Raw genomic sequence first — 15,083 nt, 5'->3', positions numbered from 1 at the left:
GAATTGCATTTAAAAGGCAAATTGCTGTTTTACATACGTTATTGGCTTGTTACAGACTTGCCACAAAAAGTTATGAGAGTTCCTTCAATTTCTTTATTTACACACTTGTATTTACAGGAGGCTTAATTTCAGTGAAATTAAGGATGCAGTACACAAAAGACATTTGAGATGTCTCTTTAGCCAGCTTTCCATTGTTGTTACTGTCAACAAATAAACTCACATCACTCATTTCCAAAGGCTCCTTCAGCCCCACTGCTGTGGGGGTCTCCTCTGCAGAGATTCGAGTATCAGAAGTGATCTGTGTCTCTCTCTTCAGCATTGTATCTGCCTTATCTTCCTTTTGGATTTCATCACCAAACTCATCTTTTAACTCAAGGGCTTCACTGAAAATGTTTTCCTTCTTTTTCTTGACATTTTCAAGTCTTTCTTCCAGTCTTTCTTTGTGCTCACTCTGAAGTGTTTCCATCTCATCCTTAATAAACTCCTGTTCTGGTGAAGAGGTGTTTTGTTTAACAGTTTCTGCTAAAACCAAACTTTTCTTTACCATGTCTTCACATCGGCTAAGAGGTCCCTGTTGTTCCTTTGAACACGAAGAAAACATTTAATTTGAAAAGTATCTTCACTCAATACACCAAATGTTAAGATCTAAAGTCAACCTCTAAAATCATAAACACTTGTTTTGAACAACAAATCGTGTTGAAAGGTACATGCAGACCTATTTGCTGCAGAAAGTCAATTACTAAGCCAATAATTTCATCAGCCATTTTTTATGCACAGAGAACACCTGAAGCTAAAAGCATTACAGTGATAAAATAATCCCACAGCATTCAGGGTGGTACATGATGATCCTTCCAAGTTCTGGACAGGTAATACCCCCCCTTGCCTCCTCTCCTATTCCTTTTTCCTTCTTAGAGGTATAGCAAGTTCTGAAGGACAGGGAATTGCAGTGATCCATATCTGAGCTATGATTTCAGCTTACAGCAGCTCTCTAGGCTCACAGCTACAAGACTGATTTCCACTCTGTCAAGGAGCAAAAGAATGCCTAGTTATGCATGAAGGACACTTCTTAAAAATGAACTTGGCTCACTGACTTTTTTTTTTAATTTTTCACACTGGCTAAATTAAAGACACATACTAATACCAAATTTAATAATCTCTTTCCTCATTATGACCCGAGAGGAAAAAACCAAAAAATCCTAACCAACCCAACTGCATGCTTGAACCTTCAGTTCAGCCAATAGTAAAGGTCCCCCCCCAGTGCATTATGAGTGGTTTGAGTCCTACAATTATCTCGATAAATGAACATTATATACTTTTTATTTCAGAAAGATTTCATAGCTTTTTGGTTTGACACCATGAGCAGTTCTCTTTCCCAAATGTGATGGGCTCCATGATGCAGAAACTGCAACATACCTGTGATTTCAACTGATTTTGCTCAGCTGATGGCTCTTCCATTGCTGGACCATCACACTCAGCAAGCTTCTCAGAGACAGTTTTCAGCTCAGTGCTCAGGCCTGTTGCCACATCCTGAACCTGCTGGTGCTCTTGAGCAGGGCTTTCCAATGTCTGCATGATGGTCTAGAAACAAGGAGTTTCTAGGATTAGTCCACCATTATCTCAAACAATCATCCACAGACGGTTACAGCTTTTCCAGGACCTGATCAGCACAACAAACTTGCTTGTTTCCCATAAAATATCTGGCTAACCACAGGTTAAACACAAAACCAACTTGCTCTCTTCCCAGCACATCATGGACTCCATCATGAACAAACTTTTTATGAATAGCAGGAAGCAGAAGGGTTGGAAATGTACTTGTAAAAAGGATGTTTTCTCTTAAAATGAATGAAACATTAGAGATAGAATGCCACACGGTACAAGTGCAATTTGTACTACATTAGGTGAAACCAAGAACAAGCAAGATGCTGGAAAAGAATCTTTCAGATGTTTTCCAAATTCATCCTTCCAAAAGGAAGAAAAGCTACTGTGGCTTGAAGAATGTAAGAGCAAATGCTTCATATTATAGCTATCCAAATCTGTTTATACAGGTGCAAAATGTTCTTCACATTTACTTTGGTCTCATTTGTTTCAGTATTTATCCCTCAGAGAGAGAGAGAGAGAGAGAGAGAGAGGGAGATACTCCCTGCCCTTTTTCAGAGGAACTTCCTCCACTCCCAGCTTTACCCAAAATCTTCCCACCTGAATGGCACCACAGCTGAACAGTGAGAACTGCAACCACCAGGAAAGGAAAGAGTGAGGTCCCAACCTGGAGCTGGCTGAGCAGATTTTCATGTTGGTGCTTTAATTCCGACCACTCTGCCTCTGTGAAGCAGGGATCGACAGTGTGGCCCTGGAGATGCTCTTTCTGGCTCTTCAATTTGCTGAACTGGGAAGTCAAGGCTTCTGTTTTCTGCAGGAGGTCAGCATAGTTTGCCAGCTGAGCTTGCTTCTCCTCCAAACCAGGCTGAAGGGCAAAAATCTCCTGTTGCTGTTTCTCCAGTTCCATTAGAGCCTGTTTGAGATCTTCTTTGCTTTGCTCATATTGCTCCCTGTTGCACTGAAGTTGCTCTTGAGGGCTAAGAAAAAAATGCTGTGTTTAATAGTGTTAAAAAAACAAAAGTATTGATTACCTAGAAAATGTCAAAGTGTGAACAAGTCAACCATTAGAATGAACTTGAGTGTACTGAATACCTTCTTCCCCAGATTTTAAATTACTGATCAGACTGCAATTTTCAAGGTGATGAAAAACACTGAAGTTATTGCAGATAAACCGGATTTAAACGCAGGACAAATAACTAACTCTCTTAAACCTTAACCTATAAACCCACAGTTTCTAGCATCTGAGATGTGATGCTCGTGCTCTGTATTCTTCTGCTCTTCATTGCAGCAGAAATTCTGTTTAAAAAACTACAATATGATTATGAATCTGCTTTCCTTGACTTCCCATGACAGCCTCCTGAAAGGGAATGTTCTGTAGAAAAAACACATCACATTCAGTTGGGCAGGGGAGCGTTTTAGAGATACAGACAACAAAACCAGCACATACAATATGGGGTATGTTAGTACAATCCAGTGATTATTTGCCTGACCTTTACATTGGATTTCTCTTTGTGTGCTTTATAAGCATGCATGCTGATCTGCTGCAGGTGAACAGGTTGCATTTGTCCACAGGAAGTATGCCATGAGACAGAAGTAACATTTGTATGCTCACATTTAGTGATGGAGCTCAGATATCCTCCAGATGGAACTTAAATGCCAATATTGAAAAATAAGATCCCACGCAAACAAATCCAAATAAACAGTCTGGATACAATTCTGTAAAGTACAGCAGGATAATCGAGGACAAAAGCAAAGTTTCATTGTTTTGGGTTCTGCCCCTCAAGATTCATATTTTTTGGCAAATAGACAAAGCACAGCCTCACATATGTGAAGAGCTCCTGCATCAAGTTCCCTGTAACAGCTCCTCACTGCTGTTGTTCCTGTGGTGCATCTGCTGTTCACAAGCCTGATCCTACAAGGTCCTGAGCATCTCTTCAGGCATGCAGAGCACCTCCTCTCCTGTCTTTAACAGTGTGAATAGCTCTGCATCCTGCTGTGCTGGATCCAACACAGCCAACGCTCCATCTTCCCGAGCGCCTCTTGTGCTGGTTTTACTGAGAGCTCAATAAGAACAGGAGGAAACAGAAGATTCTCTGGTTGTTCATGGCCATACCAGAAAGTATCTCTGGCTATTCCCCCCTGACCATTCAGGCCAAACTGTGACCTGCCCCTCCACAACTCTGCAGAAATACCTACAGAAACAGTTGTATCTCGTTCTGCTCTCAAAGAACAGAAAATTGATGGAACGGATGCAGGAAGAAGAGAAAGAAGTCAATACAGCAGTAAGTGATCTCCACTGCATCTTGGCAAATTCCACATTACCTGCTATATTCAGTGGCCAGCTGACAGATGTTTTCCCACTTTTTCTGGAGCTCAGAAATAGTTTGCTGAACCTCTGGCTTCTTATTTTTCTCATTTTTCAATACAGTGTCTCCTAGAGCCACCATGCTCTGTATTTTGGCCTCTCCTTCTTCTCTGAGACTTGTGATTGCCTGTATTAAACAAGAAGCAGAAGCAGTGCATATACAATTATTTTTGGTTACAAAATAAAAGGTACTACCATTATTTTTTCATAATTTTCACACTGCTCTTCAAGTCTTCTTCTAATGTTACATAGCTGACACATAAACAGATCATCTAATTTTCAAAGTCTGGGACAATTAAACGGATTTATTCATTATTCTCTACAAAGAAGATCCATATTGTGCTGACAGATTGAAAAAATGCTCAAATGACAAAACTAGAGGCCATGAGCAGTGACAGTATCTTTCAGGAGGTACTGATTCATCATGCATTAGCTTGAGGTGGAAGGTGAAAAAGGAATATATTTAACACAATACCTTTATCTGATTAATCCTTTCATCTGATGGCAACTCACTTCCTTGTGACCTCATTTTATTAAGAGCCTCCTCAAGCTTTTTGATCCAGCAAGAAACATCCTGGGCAAGGTCTTCAAAATGTTGTCCTTCCACTGGAAGTCTCTCAGTATTCCCTGCCATTTCACTGACACGTGTTATCAGTGCATGGTACCTGCTAATAAGGTTACTGGCTTCTGAAAGGGTTTCATATTCTGTCAGCCCAGCCTCCCCCAAGGTATTTGATAGCTGAGCCAGGGAGTCAAATGGTTTCCTGAGAAATAACAAACAAACAAAAAAAATCAACATCTGTTTGCTGTAACAACATGGAACAATCTTGTTTAGAAGACAGTTCTTCGAAAGAGACCAAAAAACCCAATACCTCTGCATTAATAGTGTTTTATAGACATCTTCAAGTTCTGTATCATCTTTATTAATCTCTTCTACTTTTTTCTCCTGAGCAGAGAGCCATTCTTCCAAGGCCATGCTGCTTTCTTCAAGGCTAAAGGAGGTACAAATAGAGACTCAGGTCAAAATAAGAGGCATCACATGGCTAAAACTTACTGGTAGCAGTGTTTTGCTGAAAAAAATACCATTAATATAGTGTCTGATCAAGCAAAATTTTAAACATAAGCCTAACTTTAACTATCTCTGTTCATGTCACTGAAATTGTCCATAGTTTCCAGACAGGTCTGCTATAAAACTGAAAAAACAACCCATATGGAACATACAACAAAACATCTGATTAAAATACATTTGATTAAAATACCATCTCTTGTAAAAACAGGGTTGCTTGCCATTCCCTATGGCTGTTTAATAATGAATCATCTGATACCACTTGTGATTAAAATGTCAGACACAAGATTAGCTCCCTACCTACTGAGCTGCTGGAGAGAGGCACCAAGCTCCTTTTCCCGTTTCTGACATTTGGAGATCAACCTCTGCAGCTCTGCCTCCTGATCTCTCACACGACTGTTGAGGTGGTTAATGCTTGCTTTGGGCAAGTAAGGCTTCACTTTATTCAGTAAAGCTTTCACCTCTTGGATGTCTCTATCTCTGCCTTCAGATGTCAGGAAGTGCTGGAAAAGCACACAAACACAAGACCCATTTGTCAGATTTGCCGTGGTGTAATAGATATTTATGTTACAAGAGTTTTCAGCTCCTGTTATATCTCCACCAGCGTTTTTTTCCCAGCAATTTCAGTTCCTGAAAAAGAATTTATGTTAATTCACAGTTTGCTGACTATTGCACATGCAAATGGAGAAGTTGCTGTTTGTAAAATAAGGAGAAAGTGGAATTGATGACTCGTTTTCTCTTCTCTACAGTACTGGTACACACAGAAACAGGCAAGCAGCATCCAAATCTAGCACTGACATCACTCTATCTCCTTCTGCTGCTTAACTGTGATTGCTTCTTGCAGATGTTGTGGCTTTTCCATCTGTTTTCTGTTCATTTTGTCTGATTTGGAGAGAAAATCTTGCTACAACAAATTATATGCAACTTTTTTCACATTTGAGTCCATTGGGGGTCAGAATTTCATGCTACTCTCTATATATTTGACTTTCTGCAGCCTTGCACACTGAAGTACTTGGTCAAGGTCCACTGAACTTCATCAACTACTGTCCTGCCTCTCACTTGCCCAAGTTGTCTGAACACTGACACTTCATTTCAATTAAGTTTTATTTTCATTGCCCTTATTTTCCTCATGCTCTAAGTTACACGAGATGTTCTTCCAGCCTCCAGTTACAAAACCACTGCAGCTGAATTCAGTCCCAAGAATAGCCTCTTAGGTGAAAAGAGCAACACTTCAAGAACAATCAGCTTTAGAAATTACAGTATTTTAATACTTTACCTTTAGCCTCTGTAGTCTTTCTTCCAGTATGGATTTTGTTTCTGAGGGCTCAAAGCAGTCCTTCAGAGACAGCTGAGTGCTGCTGAACCAGTCATTAAAATTCTTGCACTGACCTGAAAAAAAAAAGGTACATTCCAATTTTTTTTCATTAATTGCATTCTGTAGAAGAAAATCCTGTTTAACATGAAGATTTCAGACAATTTACAATTACATTGATCAGTGCTACTGTCAAAGGTTGCTTTTTACTACAGAACATGTGACTGAAAATGCTGCAGCTCTTATTTTTTTTAGCTAACATTAGCTAACACACACAGCAGTTTGGGTAAACAAGACCTGGAATAGCCTAGTGGAAACTTCTCATTTCCACACAGATTAATACAATTTAAAAAACATTTGAAGATATTAGACTATCTTTGGGCCAAATTTCCCACCTGTATAATCCTGTGTCTGCTCGAAGCAAAGAGTAATAACACCATTTATTCTTGTAACTATTTTTAAATAAAAAACTGGAAAAAATTAAAACATTGGATTTCTGTATTTTTAAATTAAATACTCTGACCTTTGTTCCTGCATTATGCTTTGCACTTTTTTTATCTATTTTTTTTAATGTAAAAATGAGAAACCAAATACTTTGATTCAGACTGAGTGTTTTTCGGGGATCAAAATCCTTTTTTCTGCAAATCTTTATCTTGCTCAGAACCCTGAGGCAGTTTGGGATATGAAAGCAGTTTCAGACACCTAACCAATTAATTGCACAACCTTTAAGTCATTGTGGTGGTCAAACCTATAAAAGTAAATAATTGGAATGTGTTCACTTACGATTCAAAACACCCATAAAGTGATCTTGAAGCACATGTTTCTTGCTATTGAATAAATCAGTGACACATTTAAGCTGCTTATTTAATTCATCCACATCAGGACAATCTGTCTCTTCCTGGAGTAATGCCACAAGGTGCTCTTGTTGCAGAATTTTCTGGTGTATCTCCTAAGGTTAAAAAAACCCAAACAACAAAGCAGGAGAAGTTTTAAAAAGTAAGTTTTGAAGGCCAAGCAGAAGTTCACTGTACAGAGCTGCTTTAGTACAAGCTAGAGTTTTACAAAAGGGTTTAGCCCTTCCTGTGTGTAAAAATAATTTCTTAAATTATGTTGGCATTTAACAAGGCCATCAGTAGGTAGGTATAAGCACTAAACTCTCCTTGAGCAGTGTGTGTACACCTGTATGCACAAACAACCCCACAGAATAAATATGTGAATACTGCCATTTTATGTTCCAGAGCATATAATACTTACAAACTATAATGCCTCAGCTGCCATAGGCATTATTCCACTCCCTAAATTCCTTATTCTGTGTGTCAAGACCCCGTGGGCTGAAAGGTGACTTAGAGGGAGCTAGAGAATTAATTAAAAACTCTGACTTTCCTCCAAAGGCTGTGATTTCACTGCCCCAAACACTAGAGACCTGACACCCACAATGCACATAATCCACTCACTGCTCCACAGGAGTTTTCAATCTTGCCAGCCTCAGCCTCCAAGCTCGAGTTTCAGCAAATATTGGGCTGAAATTGTCTACTGGGAGCTCCCCTTGCAGCCAGGCTCAGGTGGCACAAAGGCATCCTCTGTGTCTTACCCAGTCTTGAAAAACAGACAATCCAAACAAGCACTACTGCCTGAACATATCCTGGGTGGCAATATTGCTGTTGTGCCTGGATTAACAATTTCCAACAGCTGCAAGGGTTAAATATATCTGATTATTCCAGGAAAAAGAGGCTTTTCTTCCATGTTTCTGGCAGCTTAAGGAAATATTCAAGGCAGGCTCTTCACTTGAATTATTCCAGCAGTCTACAATTTACACAGGATGAACACTTACGAACACTTGACCAAGAGAGAAATTATGAACAAATGTATAAAATATAAACAATCTGTGGCATGCTACCTCTAGTTTAGTAAAGATCTCTAAGGTGTCTGAAGGAGATAAGGCTTTGAGAAGTGATTCAGTCATTCCAATCTGTGTCTTGGCCAGATCAAGGTCTCCTTTCAGCTCTGCTGTATTCACAGTGAGTTCACTGGTGCCTTGCTTGGCTGACAAGAGCTCTTTTATCAGCTCCATTTTCTGCACAACAGATGATCTGATGACCTTAAAATTGGAAATAAACACACATCAATTATAATGGATTGATTTCCCAGAATATTACAAAAATTTATGACAGACATAAAAAGAAATTAAGTGGTCTGAAGTACAGATGTTTCAATTACAGTTTGTTTTGATTCGTTTCCCTCCCACTCCAGAAACTGAAAAATGTCTAAGTACTGCTTTTCTGAGGAGGAGTGATCTCAGCTCATCTTTATTAGCAGTTTTACTGGTGCTGTTTTATTTTATTCCTCAATCTCTCCAGTGCCTACTCTGAGCTGGATAAAGGAGCTTCAGCTGCCATGAAAAAGAGGGCTGCAGCTCTCTCTGTAACACATGCCCCTGCAGTGATTCCACTGGGGGAAATTCCCCACAATGACCCAAAAAAAGGCCAGCAGAGAGGCTGGGAGCTCTGGCTCAAGACTATTCACTAAGAAGCAACAGGTCCTGAAGCTCATCCTTGACTTGCATGAGGCAGCAGCTGGGATCACGTGGGAACACCACCCCAGGGACTCGGAGCGCAGCACGCACAGCACAAGGTTGCCGAGTCCTTCCCTAAGCTCCTTAGATCAACTTACCCAGTGAAACTCCTCAGAGTTCACTGCCTGCTGAGGATAAACACAGAAATAGCTAAACAGGGTCAAGCTCAAGGTGCATCTGACAGACACGTTGAAAGGGTGATTACAAAACTGCTTCAGGAGCAAGGGAAGCTAACACGGTCTTAAATGAGAATTTGTTCTTTGCTGTGCGAAGCTAACACAGAAAGATGAAGTTTTCCTTGTGATACCCCAAAGGAAAACATCACTCTGTGCAAGAAACTCCACATTACCAAGCTACATTATCCAGGCAAAGGTAGAGTTTGAAATGGACAGTCAGTAAAGCTGAGTTCCTGGGATCCCCAAAGGGGTGACGAGGTCCATTGTGCCCTGTTGTTGACCAACAGCTAAACACCAGATATCACTGACAGCAGCCTCTTTGGGCAGGCCCAAAGGCTAAAAAGGCACAGAAGTAAGAAAGACCTTTGTGTTTAAAATGACAGGTTTGGTTCTATCAACGTTTAACAGCCTGAGAGATACAACAAATGAAATACCTCACTGGCAACAAAATGCCTCCAACTCTCCTTGAGCAGATATAAGTAAAACCAGTAACTGATTGTGACAAAGGCAATGCTAGAAGCAGGGCTATAGTAAGGAGTACTGGTGTATCAGCTGTCAAAGCTTCTCTGTACCTGTAGCTCCAATGGAGGTTCATTACTATTCAGAAGTTCTTCTATCTCAGCCACCGTGCTGTCGAATTTTTGGAGTTTCTGCTCTTGGACCCGTAAGCATGCCTAAAAGGTGGAAAAAACACATTGGTAACTGTGCTTCCCTCCAAATTAAATCTCTATGTTTATGTTAGAAAATTCTATTAAAATATTCTGATTATGCATTTTGGTAGATAGAGATGTCACCATTTGTTCACTTCATGATTTTTATTTTTGCAATTAAGCATCTTTTTTATTCGAGTCAGAAACACCCTGTTTCTTAGGCAAAGCAGCTGATAATACAAATCTAGCATATATTTAAGAATCTTAATTATTTTGCTTCAAGTGAATTTGCAGGAAAATAATTTTAATTTTGCATTTATGTCTTGCTGCTTCTACTAAAAGGGATATTTCTCAGATGTGATAGACTTCAAGTCAAAAATCGATGTGGAAGTGATAAAATACAACACAGGCTGTAACCACTTTTTCAGTGTAAATCCTTTGCATATGAAAAGACCTCCACTCATCTGAAAGTACTTTGAAACAAGTCAGTAATGTGAAGGTAAAATGCCCGTTTCAACTTATGAACAGGATAATGACATTGTCTCATATTCCCAAATCGATATTCCAAGCTCCCTGAGGACAAAGCCTTCCTTTTGTAGTCTCTGCACAAGCAATCATCAAAACCCATTCTTGTGCTGCAGCCCTTAAAAGAGTTTGCATTTGCATACAGGATACAGGGGAAAGCAGAACTTCTCTCACATTTTTTATACCAAAATTATCCTTAAATACACAGTCCAGTAATCCACTGCTCTGCTCTTTCGTGACGGGCTCCCTGAAAACACATGCACCAGTGCTCACAAACGACCCTGGGTTTCAACCCTGTGTAACATGATACACATTGCAACAGTGGGGGGTCTTTCTGGAATTAACATCAGGGCAAAGATGTTTCAGGATCAACAAAAAAAAGAGTAATAATAAAGTGATAAATGAACCTGATGCCCTCTGGACTTGGAATCATTTTACAAAAATTCAGTTTTCTCTCCTATTCCACTTTATAATAATTGCTCAGAGGAATATGGTCCTGTGTCTCTGAACCCTCTTCTCCCTCCTCTTTTGAGACTTATCTCTCACAAGAAAGCAGCAGAATAACCTTACTGTAACCACCTCCAGCACAGCCCTTTCTAAGGAGAAGAGTCACACTGGGGGCGCGTTCACATCACGCTGGACTTGAGCGGTTTCCAGGTAACAAAATGGCCCTAAAGATGCATTTTTCCAGCTGCTGCATTTTTTACTGAAGCCTCCAAGAACTGAAACTACTCCAGGAAAATCCTGACAATTCAATGGTAGAGACAACAATGATGTTACAAAATAGCCACTGCTGCACAGTGGATATGCCACTGTTTCTTAGTGCAGATCCATTCACAAAGAGCACCTTGACTTTCCACTTCTCTGCAAACTAAAACAAATGAGCAGTGCTAACAGTAGGAGGAAAGCTGCAAACAACCATAACAAAAACCAGGTCATTTGTAGCTTGTAAACACTGAGGAAAAACTGCCTGCAAATTTTCAAACAAGAGGATATGCAATGCATTTATGTCTCAATCATTCAATTTCAAGCAGGAAATTATTTTTGCTTAGTAGACATTGGTTATGACCACAACGAAGCAGCACAGCTGGTCCATTGTGGCCCTGAAGTTAGAAATGAAAATATTCACCCCTGTACATGAAGCTTTCAATGGCACAGGCCTAATGCATGTGTATTTACACCCAGCTGCACCCTGACACCAAGAATTAAGGTTATAATCTGTGCCAAAGGAGCATGGGCAGCCCAGGCTCTGCTGCTGCCTGCCCATGGGCAGCTCCTGGAGATGCTCAGCAGCCACCCTCTGTTGAGGCTGCAAAAAGTCACAGTCAGGAACACACCGGGACAGGGGGAAAATAAACCACCTCTGAAACCTCTCCTTGAGCTGTGCTTTGCCCAGCTGTCCCAGAGGCTCCAGCATCTTCACTGACAGGCCACTTCTACCTGGAAAACTAATCATTAGCCTATTTCTCTTTCTTCTCTGTGCACTGCTGCACTCCAGGCTACAGCCTTGCAGGCCTTCTCTTTGCTCCATCTTTGTACAGCATTTGCAGTGTTGCATTGACTAAAATCCATTTAATACACATATACACTATCTGTGCATTAGTTTCCAAGAGCTGTATTCCCAAATAAAGGCAACACCCTTAGTGCAACCATCCATGCAGATACAACTGCACATGTTACAACTTCCTCTGCTGGTATTTCTATGCAACATGTATGTTTATAGCCCAAAGCCCACACCCCTGTAGTATAAAGAAAAGGTAAAAAAATTCCATTTAAATTACCTTCAACTGAGTGAGGTCCTCCTCAGTCAGGCAATGGTCTTCTGCATTCTTGAGCTCTGCGTTTGCCCAGGCTTCGATTGTGCCAGATAAACTCAGGAGTTTGTCCCACAAAGCCTGAGCTCTTCCCAAATTATCACAGTAGTTTTCGGTCTTTTCATTGATCTACCATTAGATTGATAAACAGAAAACACACACAGATTTCAAAAAATTTTGAGTTATATTCCAAGAGCAAAAGCAGCACAAGAAAATCAGAGCAAGATGAAGCCACCCACAAAAACAAGAGCGGCAAAGGGGAAAAAAAAATCTCGTGTCTTCACAGTGAACTGGTCATGGAGAAGATACTTAAATCCCTGCCACACATGTCACCAAACATACCAATCACAACAGCAGCTTGCCAGTTTTAAGGCAGGTTTAGGAAGGAGCCTTGCTCATTAATGTTTATCTACTCCCAGTAAATACCATTTAATCTCGGTATTGATGCACTGCTTAGATCGACAGTGGCGAACATTTCCCACCAAAAGCACCAGCAGTGTAATTTTCCAGATTTGTCTCCCAAGTCTAAATCCATAGAAGTTGTTATGGAAGCTTACAGATTCATGCAGAAAGCACAAATGTTGCCTTTTCTGCATTTTCTAGAATTATTTACTGCCAAAGAGTACTGACAATATAAATTACCTGAGAGATCAGAAACGTTACATCCATAGATACTCTGCAAGCTTTGCTCTGGTAAACACTTGGATTTATCTCTTAAGAATCTCTGCCATATTGTACTTAATTTATTCGAAATATTACACCCACATCAGAATCAATTACTATAATGCATAACAGATAAGACCACCCTGATAATTTACTTTTTACATACATCCAGCCATCTGTCCACAATAATGTTAGCCTCATTCTCGAACGGAGGCTCCTCAAAGCTTCTCATTTTATTCAGCTGGAATTGCAGGTTTTTGCAGATCTGATTTATTTTGTCTACATCTTCAGAATGATCATTAAATTCCTCTTTTGCCTCTTCAATCTGTGAAAAAGACCACATGGATATTTGTGAGCATATTTGCTTATGATTGTTTCTTCAGCAAAATATTTTTTAACTGATTTGGTTTGTTTTTTTTTTTTCTTAGAAAAACAACAGCATTACATAAAATAATCTATTTTATATAATATGATGAGACTAGGAATGCATCCTAGTGTTGTCATATCCCTGCCATGCTGACAGGAATATTTCCCTCTTAGAAATCCATATCATTCTGTTATTGGCTGCAGAACAGCTGAGTGGGAATATGGATAATTTATTTCTAAGAGAGCCAAAACCACTGTTTGCTTTTAAAGTCCTAAGTGCAGGATGCAAGGGGACTGTACATCCACACAGAGAACCTTGATTATAGAGATAAACAATGCAGAGTGTGATAATGATCTGAGATACTATTAAAACTGCATTCTGATCCCCAGGTTTTGAACTATTTACAAAAAAAAGCTTAAATCCTACTTAAACACAGACACTGTCAAATATGTCACTGCCAGAAACTGAAAGGTCTCTTTCTCCTATTTTCTATTTAACACCAAGCTGCTTCTTTGTGTTTAAATTGGAATGTCAGTGTTTACAAACAACATGGAAGCTTCCTGGAAAAGAAACACTGACCTCTAGTGCTAGGCACCTTGATGTTAACAGCTCTCTCCTTATTTCCCACAGACATCCTGGGAAATTACATCTTCCCATACTGACCCCTCCGGGCACTGAGCTCGGGGGAGCGATGGCAGAGCTGCTCTCACAAACCAGAACAAAGCAGAGGACTTCCCCTGCTGTAATTTTGTACCATTCTATATAACAAATCATTGACAGGCTTGTACTGTGCCACAGCAGCTTCAGACCACAGCTCTGGGAGTGGGAATTGCACAGCTCAGGGTGAGGAGGGAGGGCTGCTCCCAGAGAGGGGTCTCCATACAAGCAGGGGGCTGGGATATGCCCCCCTTGCAGCAGGAGCCCAGGTGATCAAAAGGTGCCCCAAGTCTCACTGGGGGGACCAAGAACAGACCCTGCCCCAGCTAAAGGGGGCTGGCACAAGCAGACACCATCCCACTGCCTGAGGGAAACACCACTTACATTCCTTCTTAAATTTAACCAGCCCAGGCACTGCCTGAGAGCAAACACTCCTGGGTGCTATGGGTAATGCCTCACCAGAAAGCCTAAAAACAGGATCTGAACAACCAGTTATATAATCCAGAATATGTGAAACCTGTGCAGTAAAATGGTCATGATGGCCACGCTGCTGTTCACTAACCTGTTAACCATGGACAGCTATTCCAGTAGCTGTATTCATTTAGCCAAGAAGCTGGCTGTCACACTTCTGGCAGAAAAGGTGGAAAACTTTAAACTAAATGGAGTCCAGCAGTACCTGCTCATTCAGTATGAGTAGCTCATCAAGTAATGTAAAAGCTACTGTAAATGTTTAACTGCTAATACAGACAGCTTGGAGCAAAAGGACAGGACTTAATCTCATCTTCATACTAGATCCTAGCTCTTCCATGGGGTTTGTTTTAGTTTTTTTTAATCCCTCTCCATTAACAAGACTGATTCACTAAAAAAAAAAAAAAAAAAGCCTTAAATCTACTTAAAACAAAAATATGGAGTCCCTAAATGTATTTTGGAAGCCAAAGTGAAAGCAAGGCCGTAACATCTGCCCTAAAGGCTGAGGGTACAAGGGCAACCCTGCATCTGAATGCTCCCAGGAAAGGCTTTTCTTTCCTTTCCACTAAAGGTCTTGTTACTCACCTTTGCTATTAGTCTGTTCAAATTCTCCTTCCCCATGTAAGAAGTTTGCTGGGAAAGCACAACCTCCTGTTTCTGGATGATGCTGGTCAGACTCGTTTTGCAGCTTTGATACTGCTTCAGGAGCTCCAGAACCCTTGCACACTGCTCCTGGCTATTAAAAAGAGATGCATTATTTATGGCATAAGATGAACCTGCAGCCTCAACCTCCTGTCTGCTTCCTTCTCCTATATTCACACATGTGGGAAGTTTGACAACTAGGTTTGGATG

General features: G+C 40.5%; 1 protein-coding gene across 1 annotated transcript in view; it reads right to left on the bottom strand.

The window, feature by feature from the left end:
* Positions 1-15,083, bottom strand: part of SYNE2 (spectrin repeat containing nuclear envelope protein 2) — a 158,916-nt gene that overhangs the window by 106,974 nt on the left and 36,859 nt on the right. Inside the window, exons 30-43 of the mRNA XM_053980791.1 lie at positions 14,817-14,967; positions 12,906-13,064; positions 12,044-12,205; positions 9,660-9,761; positions 8,237-8,437; positions 7,123-7,288; positions 6,304-6,416; positions 5,328-5,530; positions 4,834-4,953; positions 4,437-4,725; positions 3,919-4,088; positions 2,264-2,573; positions 1,414-1,566; positions 221-580 (exon numbers count right to left, since the gene is read on the bottom strand). Of these exons, the coding sequence (XP_053836766.1) occupies positions 221-580; positions 1,414-1,566; positions 2,264-2,573; positions 3,919-4,088; positions 4,437-4,725; positions 4,834-4,953; positions 5,328-5,530; positions 6,304-6,416; positions 7,123-7,288; positions 8,237-8,437; positions 9,660-9,761; positions 12,044-12,205; positions 12,906-13,064; positions 14,817-14,967 (2,659 nt within the window). The remainder of the gene's footprint in view (positions 1-220; positions 581-1,413; positions 1,567-2,263; positions 2,574-3,918; positions 4,089-4,436; positions 4,726-4,833; positions 4,954-5,327; positions 5,531-6,303; positions 6,417-7,122; positions 7,289-8,236; positions 8,438-9,659; positions 9,762-12,043; positions 12,206-12,905; positions 13,065-14,816; positions 14,968-15,083) is intronic.

This window comes from Vidua macroura, chromosome 6 (assembly GCF_024509145.1).
Source record: "Vidua macroura isolate BioBank_ID:100142 chromosome 6, ASM2450914v1, whole genome shotgun sequence".
Lineage (NCBI taxonomy): Eukaryota > Metazoa > Chordata > Aves > Passeriformes > Viduidae > Vidua > Vidua macroura.
Note: the sequence above shows the minus strand (reverse complement) of the source record. Positions and strands in the feature narration are given on the sequence as shown.